The 16,779-nt window shown below is 42.9% G+C and overlaps 2 protein-coding genes across 2 annotated transcripts; both read right to left on the reverse strand.

Annotated features, from left to right (window-relative positions):
- Window positions 1-3,099: 3,099 nt before the first annotated feature.
- LOC140853608 (probable xyloglucan glycosyltransferase 12) lies at window positions 3,100-7,739 on the reverse strand. The gene is made up of 3 exons (XM_073248263.1): window positions 7,650-7,739; window positions 3,687-4,091; window positions 3,100-3,582 (listed from the first exon to the last, which is right to left on the reverse strand). Exons 1-3 carry the CDS (start codon window positions 7,737-7,739, stop codon window positions 3,415-3,417), a joined length of 663 nt encoding a protein of 220 aa, XP_073104364.1. The 3' UTR covers window positions 3,100-3,414.
- Window positions 7,740-9,633: 1,894 nt separating this feature from the next.
- Window positions 9,634-10,626, reverse strand: LOC105057889 (E3 ubiquitin-protein ligase SGR9, amyloplastic). Its single transcript, XM_019854826.3, has one exon. It carries the CDS (start codon window positions 10,568-10,570, stop codon window positions 9,764-9,766), a length of 807 nt encoding a protein of 268 aa, XP_019710385.3. The 5' UTR covers window positions 10,571-10,626; the 3' UTR covers window positions 9,634-9,763.
- Window positions 10,627-16,779: the final 6,153 nt, after the last annotated feature.

The following is a 16,779-nucleotide window of genomic DNA, read 5'->3' on the forward strand; positions in this document are numbered from 1 at the left end:
AAAAATGTTTCTCAAAAGTTAATAAATTTTATGTTCAAATGCATAGAGTTGCATATAATTCACAAAAAGCACATCAAAAGAGCATCTTATTGCTTAACAGTAATTATGAATTTCAGTCATCTGATAACTTTACTAGTTGACAATCATAATTCATGATCTTAATAAATTTTGATGGATCTGGCCCATCATACCAAAAAAAAAAAAAAGGAAAAAAAAAAAAACAGTACTCACAGAATTATGAAATTTTTATTTAGCTATTTTAGTTTTACATAATAATTTGTCTAATGGATGGTTTAAATTGTTTAAAGTTTCAAAGAAATATAACATTTTCAAGCATCGATTAGTATCACATCATAAATGGGCTTAAATAATCTTTTACCAGAAGAGAATTAGTTAAAATGTTAATATGTCAACAAACCAAGAAATAATATACTCACCAAGACAAAGGTTAGCAGTAGCTTGTCTAGGTGCCAGACTAAGGGCTTCAACAGTCACCTTGTTGAAAGTCTAAAATACATCAGACATGCAGGCGCTTAGGTTGTCCATGCACCTAGGTTGCCACCTATAACAATATCAGGTAGGTTGTTTACTTGGATAATCCAAAAGATACAAGGATTCTAGCAGTAAATCTCTTTCGATATGTGGAAGCTGCACTCTATATTACTTGGTTTCCCTATTCATTGCTTAGAATTAAGGAAAAATGTTAGATGTTTTTATTCGATTAATTCGACAAAAGAATTTCTAGGTTGAGGGAAAAGTTTGACATCATGTAGAAGGTTATCGCCTCTCAGTTTTGTTCTAGCAACTATCATCACCTACTGGAGGTCTTCTCTAAAATAATTGTCAAGATGGATGGTTAAAAAATGATAAAAATGAGAAGGAAATTACTCTGGAAAGGTGATGATAAGATCTCAGGTGGCGCTTATTTGCTCAACTAGAGAGAATTTGCAGAGAAAAAATTCAAGGGGTACAAAGGAGTCTAGGTTATGAAATCTTTCAATGATGGTCTTAGTGAAAATTAAGTGATCTTGGAATGGTTTAATTGGAGTGAAGGTTCGTAGACAAAAGATTCGAGGAAGTACTATGCACTATTCTATGATGATAATACTCTTAGTTAAGTGGTGATAATACTCTTCCAAAAAAGGGATTAAATCTCAAAAAATGCTGATTGAAAGTAAGCATTATTCTAGAAAATTATTTGGGTATGCACTTCCATTTATTCTATTATAGCTTCCTTCTAGAATAATATGTTGAAATGAGTAACATTTTTGTAGTTAGGTTGAAGACAATATTAGACAATAGTACCATAATTATTCTAGACCCCATCCAAAAAGGGCAGCCAGAGTTATTAATTAGTTCTTTGACTTGCTCAACTACCCAAGCATTCCCCAAAGTATAAGCCATGTAGGACTAAACACATATCTATATGGGTCCTCATAGAAGCCTCCATTTAAATCATGACATTTTTATCAAGAAGGTCCAATACAACTCACAATCAGCCTCAAAGCATTCTATTTATGGAGTCCACTATAACACTTGCCATGGATTGAGTCTGTTCTAATACCATTTGCAATGATTCAAGAACCACCAAAATAGTACTAAGCATGAGTTATTAATTTGATTCCATGGTTTGCTTGAGGATCCATGCCCCCCTTACGTGCAACTTAAACACACATCTACATGGATCCTTGCATGAAGGTCTTTAAATTTTTGGAAGAATTGTTGTCTAACAATTTATTTTTGGATAAGGTTTACTGGAGACTGTAATTTGCCCCAGGGCCCTATGAAGCTAAAGATTTTCAGATGACTCTGCTATAAAAACAAGATTAACACCCATGAAAACTTGGCCAAGAAAATTAATACAGATTTTGGAGGTTCTGTTTCATGTAATCATCCAGAGCAGAACATGAAACACACTATTATATTGTCCTTTTTGCTAAAGATATCTGGGGAAAGACCTCTATCTGTGATTGGTAAATCAATGCATGCCCATTTTCCTGACCTATATCTGGACCAATTGGAGATGAAGCAATACTTTTTAAGGGTATCCTTTCTGCTTTTGATAGACTTTTTCTAGCAGCCTGTTATAGACAATCTGGAAAGGAAGGAATACAAGAATTTTTCTAAATGATCTTCCTCTGGAAGCACCTCTCTGGCATGCTTTGTCGCTTCTCCGACTAGTTTATTTTATATAGTTTTGAGCATCTCACCAGTTCTACAAACCTTTTGAGCAAACTTTGTAGGCTAAATTTGTTATCTTCAGTTTATTCGTTTTGTAAATCAGGTGGGCTTAATCCCCCTTCTTCAAAATAAAAATGTAGATTTTGTAGTTCTTTTATTTTCTCTGGTCATATTTGCTATGGTACTTCTCATGGTTTTATTTTCCTGTTTCTGTAACCTATTGGAAGAGACATATCCCTGAAAAGTGAAGGTGTTCTATCTACTGCTCTTCAAAAATGAAATTTTTGATTAAGAAAATCTACAAAAAAAAAAAAATTTGCTCAACTTCCTCTGAATGTGCACGATGCAAAATATTGAGAAAGAATCTACAGATCATCTTTTCCTAATCTATGCTTTAAATCCAATAGTCTGGATTTACATCACCACTGAGGTTAATCTCTTCCTGAGGTGCTTGATTTTTGTATTTCAGATAGAACAGAAAGTCAAGGATCTTTTAGAAAATAATATTTGGTTTGGTTGTTTCGCTGGCAGTAATAAAATGGGGATTAATTTGGTTAGAAAACTAGAATTTAAGTGGACCAACGTACAGTCTCAGAAGACCTTTGGAAAACTCAGGGGGTGTTTGGTTCGGTTCGTGATCAAAATTGAAATAGGAATAGAAATCAAAATGATTTGAAATCGAAATTAAAATGGTCAAATCTCTTAAAGCGTTTGGTTCGTGACTAGAATCGAAATCGAAATGGATAATTTTCATTGTTGTTGTTTGGTTCATCTAAATATAGAAATCGAAATCAACTCAAATTTTTATTTTTATTTTTAAATTTAAAATCTTCAAAAATTAAATTTTTTAAAATAATAAATAGATAACAAATTAACTAATAACAGAGCTTTGATAAATAGATAACAAAAACGTGCTTACATTTGCTTATCCAAAGCTCAGGAAAAAAAAAAAAAGAAAAATTGACCTTCCTCGACCCTGAATGCATAAACAAAACATCCTTATGAATTGGGTTTTGAGAGCTCCAGTTTTGAAAGGTTCAAAAATTGCAAACTTTGATAGCATTTCATCATAAATTTCTGCCGGCTGCATGAATAAGCATGGCAGTAACAAAATCTATAATCACAAACATCAAATTATATCTAGCATTGATGAGCATAAGGGCCATTGTCAACGTGTAACAAAGCTGCAATTCGTGACAAACTTGAGGTTCCCGGTCTTGTATCCATCTCGGATCACCCGGTGCTGGTAAACATCTGAGCTCCATTCTGCTGCTTCTTCTCCACCTCCTCCTTGATCAACGCCTGCATCATGGGATCATCCGAATCATCCAACACCTGAACCAGCAAATTGGACCTTGGCCAATTCAAATTACACACAGCAGCAATCAACTGCTGATATACCTGACAAATGCCAATTCACCAGGGAAAGGTGGCAACTTTAGATGACATCTTCCAAATCCAAAGCTTAATAAAAGCTAAAAATTGGATCCTTCTCATATGTTTACCTCTCTCTCATTGCACATGGGAATCAGGACTAGCACCATGGGAAAGTCCTCGCCACCGGATTCGAGGTCTTCGAAAGCTCCGGCTCTGGGTTTAGCGGTCTTCGGCACTGGTTTGATTCGCTGGAAATGGATCCAGAAGCAGCCGAGGCAGAGGATGAGGCGGTCGGTGCTCTGGATGAGGAAGAGAACGACGCAGGCGTCGACGAGGAACTGGAGCGGCGGGGCAACGTACTCCACCCGGAAGTGGATCCTCCAGGAATACACCGAGTCGAAGAGATCTCGAACGCCAAATGAGGTGCGGAAGGCGAAGCCCCGGAGCTGGGGGGCTCTCAGGTGCCAGCCCTTGAAGTAGGCAACGACCTTGACCCCGGAGAGCCAAAGGAAGACCTTGTGTTGGGTGGATGTCTGTCCACGATACTATCTTTCGGCATCTTTTCAGTGCCACGCAATACGAAAAAAAAAAAAAAAAAATCAGCTACAAAAAATCTCATCTTCATGAAGCATATAAATTTCATTATAAAAAAAAAAATTTTACAAAAGAAGATCTTATCCTCAATCCTTGTACACTCAATTTCTCTCTCACCTGAAGTTCTCCCTCACAAAAGCTCTCTCTCTTGGAAGATCCCCCTGAACCCCTGAAGTACCCGACGTCTGCTATCCAGGAGCCCTGCTCCTTCTCTCTCAGCGGCCTCATGTCTCTTTCTTTCTCTTTTCGGGTTCCGTACGATCACAGGAGATCACAGGTCTCTCCCGTGAAAACAAGCCACCACACTTTCCCTCTGTGCCTCACATGCCTTTTTAAAGGCTAAAAACCCAATTAAATTAGGTTTAAGACTCCTTAATCAACCCATAGAAGGATATGGACCGTTGGATCGAGAACCAGATCAACGCACGTCCTTCGATCGTGCTCTGGTCCATGAAATAGTGCCGTGGACCACAATAAATGAGTGGGAAATGCCCACGCGGTCCACAGGCCCATCCGTGAACCTCCCAGTCCACGGTAGACCAGGGTACAGGGCCCAGGCAAGGCGCCTGGGCTTGGGCCTGGCCAGCCCTCGCGTGCGGGCCTGGGCCGCGCCCACGAGCGGGCCAGCGCATGGCCTGGGCTACGCGCCTGCCTGGGCCGTGCGTCAGCCTAGGCCATGCGCCTGGGCCGCACGTCCCGCGCGTTGGCCCCGCATGGGCCGCACTCCACCATTTGCGGTCGTGCCGTCGCCGCTCCGCCGGCCGCCGGCTATCCTCCACCGCCTTGAGTCTCGTGCCGACTTCAAAAGCTCGTATCTCCTTCATTCAAGCTTCGTTTGGGATGATCTTGGTCTCGTTGAACTCCGTTTTTCACCACGAACCTCGTTGCTGCGCGCTTGGGCCGCACGCCCGCTGGGCCGCGTGCCTAAGTCGTGCATCCCGTATGTTGGCCCTGCATGGGCCGCGCTTCACCGCCTGCGGTCATGCCGCCGTCGCTCTGCTGACCATCCTCCACCACCTCAGGTCTCGTGCCAACTTCAAAATCTCGTATCTCCTCCATCCGAGCTTCGTTTGAGGTGATCTTGATCTCGTTGGACTCCGCTTTTCGCCGTGAACCTCGCTGTGGGCTCAATGTGGACTGAATCTCGAAGCATCAAATCCTAACAATCTCCACCTCGACTCAATATTCGGCCTCCTCCAAACTCCGAGAGCTTCTAGATCTCCTCGCCTCCATACCCTGAGGCAATCGCCTACTGATCATGGATAGACAAATATGGGAGTCGAGCCAGGTCGCTCGATCCCATCTCCGTCGTATGCTGTGCTTCTCTTGACCTAAGACCTACTCGGGGCATCATTCTGCGACAACAGGAATCTCACCTTGCAACGTCGCCTCTCATCCTCTCGAGTCTCCTGTCTCGTGCCCCATCCGTCTCCTGGAGCTCCACCTCGCTCTGGACTTTGTTTGGCTCCTGAAGCTCCACCTTGCACTGAGCTCTCCGTCAGGTAATAATATCCTCTGCTCTCCTTCTTCCCCTCCAGCATAATTCTATCACCGTATAGCACCCTCAGGATTTCTCCACCAACTACTGTCCTGTAGCCTCTCGAATCCAGTCTGCTAAGTGAGATAAGATTCCACCTGAAATTGGATATGTATCGGATCTCCCCCAATCTCCTCACTGCACCGTCATGTATCCTCTAGTTGACCGTCCTAATGCTTCTGATCGTACAACTCGATCTATCCGATAGATATACAGTGCCCTTACTGTTCTCCAGGGAGTCAAATTGCTCCTCTCTACAACATACATGATAGGGGCATGCAGAATCTAATATCCACTGTTGGAAAAAAGTAGATACCTCGTCACATATCTCCAAGACATCTCCATCTGAATCGCTGTCGGCCATCGCTACAGCAGCCACCGTTCGATTTTTTAGTTGAGGGCAATCTCTGGCTAGATGCCCCAACTCCTCACACCGGTAACACCTGATTTTGCTCAAGTCCCGCCTGGACTTAGACCGCCCTCATTGCGATCTCCTATCGCTCCATCTACCACCTCCTACTCCTCCAGAAGCCACCAAAACTGAGCTACCGCCACCTAAGCTCGAAGCTGGATTCTCCCTACTGAGAACCTTAATTTGGAGTATCGTCGCGGTGACCTCGTCCATTTTGATAGTGCTCTTTCCCACTAGAAGAGCAGTTACCAAGGACTCATACGAAGGAGAAAGCGACGCTAGTAAAACCAGCACCCTAGTCTTCTCCTCAACATTCTCACCAACGCTGAGGAGGTCAGTGAGGATCTTCTGGAAGTGGCTTAGATGCTCCTGCATGCTCTGTCACTCGGCCATCCGCAGTTGGTAAAACTGCCTCCAGAGAAAAAGAGTATTGGTGAGAAACTTCACCATGTACAATTTCTCGAGCTTCGACCACAACACCATTGAAAAAGTCTCACTCAGCACATGGATCACCACCTCATTCGCTAGGTACATGCGGATGGTACTCACCATCTACATCTGTAGCCATTTCCAATCCCGCATCTCCATGGTGATCGGCTTCTCATCGTACAAGAGAGCATCGATCAATCCCTCTTAGGTGAGCACGTCCTTCACCCTTGCCTACTATTAAATTTATTGATCTTCATCTTGATTGATCCTGTCTTCTCCATCTTCAGTCTTGCTCACCACCGCTGCAATCTGCATCCTTGTACCGCCTTGCTCTGATACCACTTGTTGGGTGGATGTTTGGCCAAGACACCACCTTCCAGGATCTTTTCAGTACCACGCGATGCAGCAGGAAGAAAGAAGAAATAAAACAAAAAATAATCAAAATACGTGGATCAACCACAAAAGGGCTCGCCTCCACGGGATATGCAAACTTCATTTTGAAAAAAAAAATTTACAAGAGGAGATCTCCTCAACCCTTGTACACCCAATTTCTCTCTCACCTGAAATTCTCTCTCACAAAAGCTCTCTCTTGCAAGACTCCCCTGAACCCCTGAAGTGCCCGACGTCCGCTGTCTAAGAGCCCTGCTCCTTCTCTCTCAGCGGTCTCACGCCTCTCTCTTTCTCTTCTCGGGTTCTGCACGATCACAGGAGATCACAGGTCTCTCCCATGAAAACAAGCCACCACACTTTCCCTCTGTGCCTCACAGGCCTTTTTAAAGGCTAAAAATCTAATTAGATTAGGTTTAAGACTCCTTAATCAACCCATATAAGGACCTGGACCATTGGATCGAGAACCAGATTAACCAATGCTCTCTGAACGCACTCCGATCCATGGAATAGTACCGTGGACCGTGAGAAACGTATGGAAAATGTCCACGCGGTCTACAGGCCCATCCGTGGACCTCCCGATCCATGGTGGACCGGGGTACAGGGCCCAGGCAAGGTGCTTGGGCCTGGGCTGGCCCGTGTGTGCAGGCCTGGGCTGCGCCCGCCCGCGGGCCCGCGCATGGGTTGGGCCTTGCGCCAGCCTGGGCTGTGCGTCCCGCGCGTTGGCCCTACCTGGACCGCGCTCCGCCGCCTACGACTGCACCGCCGCCGCTCCGCCGGCCCGCTGTCGGCCGTCCTCCGCCACCTTGGATCTCGTGCCATCTTCAAAAGCTCCTATCTCCTCCATCCGAGCTCCGTTTGGGATGATCTTGATCTCGTTGGACTTCATTTTTCACCGCAAACCTCGCTGTGGGCTCAATATGGGTTGAATCTCGAGGTATCAAATCCCAACACCTTGATACAAGAATAGAACCGGGTGCGCAGCACCGGGCTCTCCTCCGGAGAGGATGAGGCGGCGTCAGAGTCCGTCCGGCCAGAGGCGACGCGGCGAGAGGATCGAAAGTGACGGCAATGAGAGGGGAGGTAGGGAGATCCACCAAAGGCTAGGGTTTCTCAATCTTTTTTTTTTTTTTTTTTTCTATTGGGTTATTGAGGGAGTCCATGGCCATCGGGTTATCGGAGTTATCAGGGTCATCGGGATTATTGAAATGGGAGAAACGAAAGTTGCGGGGCATTTTAGAAAATTTATTTTAAATCCTGGAATGTGCTTTGAATCCGTATAGGAGACCCATGAATGAGCTTTAGAGAGATTAAACCATTTCCATTTCTCTCTGAAATAAAAATCGGAATAGAACTTTTTCTAACCAAGCGATTAAAATGAAAGCCATCTATTCTGATTCAAAATTCTATTCCTCCCAACCAAACATCCCCTTAATATATTTTTATATTATTAATCGTTTTAAGTCCTCTGCTTTATGTCTCCTTTATACTGTCGTTCTTAGGCTCACATGGGCTAGATGTTGCGATCTGTTTTCCTCTCTTTGCTCCTAGCCTTTTCTTTTTCCTATCTCCACATCCTTTTCCTCTTTTCACTGTTTTGTGTTTTATGACCTCTTCCTGTATCTCTGTTACTTTCCTAAAGGAGGTTAAAATCGGTTTCATTGCCTGATCTTTCCTCAAAGAATCTAACCTAGTCGGTTCAAGTTTTTGAACATGGCTCAATTTAACTTTGCAGACTTGATCTGACTATCTAAAATTTGTAGGCTGCAACTAATATTGGTTATATTTACTGAACTAGACTATTTAAACTAGGATAAAAGTAGATCAAACTTAATCAACTGGGCCAAAACTAATGACTCAAATTTTGTTGACACAAAGATGTGGCTGTTGAGATTCATTGCCAAATCTTATTCTAATTAAAATTTTATTTTTAAATTAATTATTAATTTTAATGACTTTAAGACTTCACTTAAATATTTCTTGTACATTCTATTTCAAACATGACTCTATTTCTAATATTACTCTATAGTTTAGAATTTATATTTTAATAAATTTTTAGTTTTGAAATTTGAGAATAAGTTTAATTTCTCATTCATATAACATCCTATTTAAAGGAACATTTGATATCTTCTTTATATATAGAAAAGCATAGAAAAATATTAAAAAAATATTAAAAAAATATGGAAAAAAAGAGAGAAAAATTTATTTTTGGACGTAGAGACTCTTTCGTGCGATATCTTTGTAAGATTTTGACATTTATTTTTTTTAAATAAATTTATTTTCTCAATTAAATCTTTTCTTTCATAATTATTTTTCTCATGATTTTCTATAAATATATTTTTGTGTCTGATATTTGCTCTAGATCTTAGACCGACACGATTGATCTACTTTGGATAGTATGTCATTCTATAATAATTCATCTAAACTCAATCCTTCCATGAAGCATTTCATGCTCCTTACTATATGTAGACTATAGAATCTAAAAAAATAAAAATCTTTTCTTCCAAATTACATCAACCTTTTATTCATCATCAGTCAGTGAACAACATGCAAATTAGACCAGAACTTTCATGTTTCTCCCCCACCCTGATGATCAATTACCAAGTATACAAAGTAAAAACACATGCAGTTACCTTCCGCTTATGCTAATTATACCCCATATATATATATATATATATATATATATATATATATATATATATATATATATATATATATATATATATTTCACTTATGACCAGTCTCTCTTATTAGTTATCACCGCACATGAATAAATCAAAGTAATGCACCAAAATCACCTTCCACATAATAACTTAAGATCTTCCAAAACCCAAAGAGTGGTGGTGTCATATGCCACCACCTTTACCACCCATCCTCAGCAGCATCCTCCATATCCTCCCAATCTCATAGAACACATCCTCCGTTGGCAGCTCAAACCGGCAGCAAGGGCAGGTGTTCCTCTTCCTCAACCACCCCAGCACACAACCCCAGTGGAACCAATGCCCGCACGGCAGCTCGCACACGTCCCTCCCCACCTCCATCTCCTCCTTGCATATCACGCACTCCCTCCCGCGCCTCCGGCACTCCACCGATGGCAGCGCCACCACCGCCGCCGCCGCTGCCGCCACCTCCGCCCCCACCTTCCCCTCCTCCCCTGAAACCACCTCGAACAGCCGCCGGCATTTGGCGGCGGCGTCGACGTAGTGGCCCAGGACCGTCCACCCTCCGTTCCCCAGCCCGGCCGGACTTAACGCGGCCGCGACGACGTGCTCGGCGATCCTCCCGCGCCAGTCGGCGTGGGGATGGTTGGAGTCGTAGGCGTCGCACATGGCCATGAGGAGGAGGGCGGCGTCGAAGTCCCGGAGGTGGAGGTGGTGGGCGGCGGCTCCGCCGCCGGAGAGGGAGGGGAAGAGGAGGTGGAGGTGGTGGAGGAGGAGGCGGCCGAGGAGGAGAGTCTTCTCCGGGAGGGAGAGGGAGTGGAGGTGGGCGAGGGTGCGGGAGAAATGGAATGGGGAGAGGAGGAGGAGGTAGATGTGGCGGCGCTGGAGGCTGAGGTCGGTGGCGAGGGAGCGGGTGAGATCGGAGAAGGCGCGCGGGGGGGGATGGAGGAGGGCGGCCATGACGGCTTCGCCGGAGGAAGGGGAGGAGTCCATGGGGATTGGAGAGGACTTTGGAAGGAGGAGTGGAGTGGAGTGGACTGGGGTGGGGGAAGATCTTAAGAGGATTGGGGATCGTGGGATTTGGTCGTGTACGTGGCTTATAGGAATGACAGGTGGGTCCGCCGGCTATTTGTCTTATCTGGGAAAGGATGCAAGAGGGCTCGAGCCTTTGTGATATTTATTTATTTGTTGGCATTTGCTAGGTCACGCGGTCTCGAGTCAACCTAATATCTTAATCCACACGGAGGAATACGTCTCAATAAGAGGAGCGATGGTCTGAAATCAAAATCAGAACGAATGGCTCTCATTTTAATTATTTAATTAAAAAAAAATTATTTTAATTTTAATTTTAAAATAAAATAAAAATAATTTAATTTATATAAAATTTAATTTTTATTTTTTTTTGTAGATTTAAATTTTTATTTTAATTTTGATTTCGATTTTGATTTCTGGCATGAACCAAATACTTTGAAGGTTTTGGCCATTTCGATTTCGATTCCAAGCCATTACGATTCTCATTTTTATTCTAATTTTGATTGCTTACCAAACTCCCCCAAAGTACATATCTATAAAAGAGATCTTCATTAAAGATGAAGTTTCGTTAGTTTTATCATAGAGAAAAAGCAAAATAAGTAGCACTTTTTTAGATAGGAGAAAAGAATCGAACAGTACTCCAAATCTCCATCTCGAAAGTCGAAAATGAGATCCCTCCTCATAACTACAGACCTAGAAGTCCTCAAAGAAGAGATCGATGTGCCTTACCATCGAGGAGGTACAATAATTACATCCTGTTGAATGCTCTAAGGACTCAGATCCTGATTGAATCCAGAGGACAGCTTTCGGAGGTAAGGAAGCTGCGGACACATCCTGATTGGAGAAATCCAAATAAATACTATCTGTATCACCGAGATCACAGCCATGATACAGAGGAGTGTATTCAACTTCATGATGAGATTGAGGAATTCGTCAGGTAGGATCATCTTGATCGGTTCATCTAACGAAGGAGATAGTAGCGGGAAGAACGGTAGAAATCCTCTCGACCGGTAGAGCAACCATAGTGGGCAGAACCGCAGGACGATCAATCCCCAGTTGGCAAAATAAACACCATCACTGAAGAGCATTGTAGTGGAGGACCCAGCGGAGACAAGAAAGCGGCGAAAAAGTGCAGAACTGAAAAATTGATAACTTTTACAGAGGAACATGCCCAAGAAATTCAGTTCCCATATAATGATGCAGTAGTTGTAAATTTAAATATCACAAACTATGATGTACGCTATATCCTAATTGATAATGGAAGCTCTGCTGACGTCTTGTTTTATAATGCCTTCTCAAAGATGAGAATACCTGCTGATTGGCTGGGGAGGATGGACTCCCCACTTGTTGGATTTACTGGAGACATCATCCCCTTGAAGGAGTCACCACGCTACCGTAAAAGCTGACTGATTTTTCATTCAATCCACTATCCAAGTTGATTTTCTGGTCATCTGAGCACCCTCGACTTACAATACCATCCTCGACCGACCAAGCCTGAATGCACTCTGAGCTATCATCTTCACATACCATCTGAAGATGAAATTTTTAACGACGCACAGAGTTGGAGCAGTATGTGGAGATCAAAATTTGGCACACTATTGCTACAATATTGCTCTTTAAGAAGCTCATCTTACCAAGTCATACTCGGTTGAAGGATTGGACACCCGCAATGAGCTGACTGAGAAATGGAGAGAACCAATCGAGGACCTCATTTCAATCCCTTTGGCATATGGAAACCAAGAGCACACGGTCCAAATCAAGTCGAATTTAGATCAAAAAATAAAAGACCAGCTAACTTCTTTTTTTACAGAAAAATACGGATGTCTTCACCTGGATGCTAGTGGATATGTTGGGAATTGATCCCTTGGTGATCTTGCATCGATTGAATGTGAGCTCGAATCACCATCTCTTCAAGCAAAAAAAAAGGAGTTTCGCACCTGAGCGATAAAAGGCGATAGCTAAGGAGATAGACAAGCTGCTCCGAACAGGCTTCATCAAAGAAACAACTTACCCAGAATGGACCGCGAATGTGGTCATGGTAAAAAAAGTGAATGAAAAGTAGTGGATCTGCATTGACTTCACCGACTTGAACAAGGCTTGCACAAAGGACAGCTACCTCATGCCAAGGATTGATCAGCTGATGATGCCATCTCGAGCCATAAACCTCTAATCTTCATGGATGCCTTCTCTGATTATAACCAAATCCGGATGGTGCCTGAAGACGAGAAGAAAACGTATTTTATCACTGACCGTGGTCTCTTCTATTATAGGGTCAAGCCTTCTGGTTTGAAAAATATAGGTGCAACATATCAGCATCTCATAAATAAAATCTTCAAAGACTAGATTGGATGAAACATGGAGGTATATATGCATGATATGCTCATCAAAAGTAAGACCATGAGAACCCATATCGACGACCTCAGAGAAGCCTTTGCTACCCTGTGGAAGTATAAGATGAAGCTAAATCCAACCAAGTGTGCTTTCGAAGTAACTTCTAAAAAATTGCTAGGCTTTATGGTATCCAGCCAAGAATAGAGGCCAATCCGAAGAAGATCAGAGCTGTGTAGGAGATGGCTCTTCCACGGATGATCAAGAAAGTGCAGCATCTCATAGGAAAGATCGCCACTTTAAATCGATTTATCTCAAGATCGACTGAACGGTGCCTACTTTTTTTCCAAATTTGGAAGCAACCAAAGAACTTTCAATAGACTGAGGAGCTCTAGAAACCCTTTGCAAATCTCAAAGACTACCTTGGTTCCACTCTCTGCTTGGTAAGCCTGATCTTGAAAAACTATTTTTATACCTTACTATTTCACCTGTTGCAATGAGTGCAGTGCTAGTGCATGAGCGGAGTGAAATCCAAAAGTCGATCTACTATATCAGCTGAATCCTGAGGGATATGAAGACCTGATACTCGAAGTTGGAGAAATTGGTTTATGCTCTCCTTATTGCGGCTTGAAAATTTTGATTTACTTCCAAGCTCACACCATCATTCTCCTGATGGACCAACTTATAAAGAGCATCGTTGATCAGTCAGACACGTCTGGGCGGATTGCAAAATGGGTGATTGAGCTTTCTGAGTTTGACATTCAATATTGGCCTCGACTATCCATTAAAGCTTAGGTCTTAACTGACTTTGTGGCCGAATACACCATTCCAGATGAGCTAGCTAAGCAAGAAGAAGCCGAGCCACATGTCCCAATCAATGAGGGCCCTTCAGAAACTAATACTGATTCCTAGGTGATGTATGTAGATGGCTCATCCAACTCCATAGGATTCGGAGCGAGACTGATCCTCTCAGATCCAGAAGGGACATTAACTAAGTATGCCTTGCTTCGAGTTTCCAGCAATAAATAATGAGGCCGAATATGAAGCCTTGGTCGTAGGGCTCCGAATAGCCAGAGAACTGGGGGTATGAAACTTGAAAGCTTGCAATGACTCCCACTGGTCGTCGAACATATTCAGGGCAATTATGAGGCCTAAGGGGAGAATATGATAAAATACCTTTAAAAGATCAAAGACCTAATGTCCACATTTAATAGATTTGAAATCTAGTAGATACCCAAGTTGGAGAACTGTAGGATTGACTTATTGTCGAAGCTGGCGATGTTGATGCCATCCAAATTGCCCAAGAAAGCCTCTTTCGAAGTGATGAGCCAACCAAGCATTGAAGGGCCGATGATCGTAATGTAGATGGATGAGGAACCTTCCTGGATTGATCCATTGATCAGCTATCTTAAAGATGAAGTGCTATCCATAGATCAGAAGGATGCTCGAAACATAAAATACCAATCATCCAGATATCTTCTTCATGAAGGGAAGCTGTATAAAAGGTCCTATTGATTGCCTCTCCTTAAATGCCTGCAACCATCCAAAGCTGACTACGCACTTAGAGAGGTGCTTAAAGGCATTTATGGGAGTCATATCAGAAAGAAAGCACTGACTTACAAGCTCTTTCAGCAAGGATGCTATTGGCTGACTATGCAAAAAGATTCTGAGAACTATGTCATATGGTATGACAAGTGTCAGAAGAACTCTAATATACAACAACTATCTGCAGTGCCGATCACCCCTATTTGCGCCTCTTGACCTTTTGCACAATGAGGGATGGATATTTTTGGCCCCTTTCCATTAGCCTCGGGTCAACATAACTTTCTACTCATTGCTGTGGACTACTTTACTAAGTGGGTAGAAGCTGAACCACTAGGCTGCATCATGAAAACAAAGATGATAGATATTGTCTAAAAATCAATCATATATCGGTTCAGTCTACCTCGAGTATTGATTACTGACAACGGACATTAGTTCACAGGAGCTAAGTTCAAACAATCCTATAAAGAGCATAGGATTTCACATCATCTCACCTCCATAGCTCACCCTTAAGCAAATGAAGAAGCCAAGATAACGAATCAAACTATTTTGTAGGGCTTGAAGATAAGATTAGACAAAGCCAAAAGATCTTGGGCTGATGAACTCGATCATGTGCTTTGGGCGTACCAGACAATACTAAGAGTTTCAACAAGAAAAACTCCTTTCAGTTTGGCCTTTAGGACAGAAGCTGTGATCCCTATTGAGATTGGGACCCCGTTGGCATGGGTTGAGAACTTGACCAGCAGACCAACTCAGAGAGGATGCACGATGACTTAGACCTACTTGAAGAAGTCTAAGAAAAAGTATGTATCTGAATGATAGCTTACCAATACAAGGTTGCCCAATACTACAACTCCAAAGTTTGGAATAAGATCTTCAAGGTCAGTAGCCTATCCTATGCAGAGCAAAAGTTTTTCAACATGGAGAATGCGGTAAGCTGGCCCCAAACTAGAAGGATCCATCCTAGGTAGATGAAGTCATCCAGTCAGGAACCGATCAACTGAAGTAACTAGATGGAACCCCACTCTTCCGATCATGGAATTCAAAAAATCTCTGAGTGTATTATCAATAATGTATCATGCAACATTAATAAGACCCTTACTCTCGAAAAAAATGGTTTCTTACCTGCTCGTTAGCCCACGACCTCTGACAAATGAAGGAGCCTTTGATCAATATTAAATTAAAAATGGCCTTTGATCGACTCAAGTGAAGGAGCCTTTGATCGATTTCAAATTAAAAATGGCCTTTGATCGGCCCGAATGAAGGACCCATTGATTGGCTTTAAATTAAACATGGCCTTTGATTGACTTCAATAAAAGAGCCTTTGATTGACCCGAATGAAGGAGCCTTTGATCGGCTTTAAATTAAAAATGACCTTTGATCAGTCTAAATGATGGAGCCTTTGATCGGCTTTAAAAAGAGATGACCTTTGCTCGACCTGATGAGAAATGATCATCGATCGATAATGACATACACGAATGACACATAAGGAGGAATGACTTAGTCCTTCATTAGAAAATATTTACAAGAAAATGATGCTTCGAGCACCATCCAACAAAAAAAAAAGGAGAAGAAGAGGATGAGGAGTTTGCTCATCGAAGGAGAAGGCCTCCATCTTCTCCAGTTGCAGCATCATCCACCACAAACGGGCCTTACAGTCTTCGAATCCAAAGACAAAAGCGGTGGCGGCGACACCAGTGACCTCTTCCTCGAACACCATCGAGATCTTGAACTCCTTAATGCAGCACTTGCGGACCGCATAGGGGATCCGCTCGGTGGAGAAAGAGGTGCTCTCATCCCTGACAGGCGGTAGTGGCTTCTTCTCAAGCCCTATGGAGGGAGCAGAAGCCCAACTTGACTGGGAGGCAGATTGGCCTAGCTCCCCTTTCATCGCCTTCTTGGACAAGAGGACCTTCTTGGAGGCAGCCCTCCTCTCCTTGACCAACTGTTTGATGGATTTCTTAAAAGGTATCATGGTGATGAAGGAGAGAAAAGTTTTCACAGGTGCTACGGGAAGAACGTTGGAAGGTGAAGTTCTCGCCAACCATCAACCCCACTTTATAGGCATGAGCACCTCCACTGTTCATCAATTGTCGGCTTTGACAGTGCAGCTGTTCCCCAAGCCATAAATGGCATGTTTTCCTAACCTCGAAAACCAACTTAGGCAATGCTTTGCAGATTGATACATTGCCACATGGTGTGTCCCCACAGGCTCCAAGCAATCTCTCAAAATTTACTTTGTTGAAGGAAATAGCAACTGTTATTCCCTAGAACCATTGCCCAATCACATCATGCCCATC

The sequence above is a fragment of the Elaeis guineensis genome, chromosome 14 (genome assembly GCF_000442705.2).
Source record: "Elaeis guineensis isolate ETL-2024a chromosome 14, EG11, whole genome shotgun sequence".
Taxonomy (NCBI): Eukaryota; Viridiplantae; Streptophyta; class Magnoliopsida; order Arecales; family Arecaceae; genus Elaeis; species Elaeis guineensis.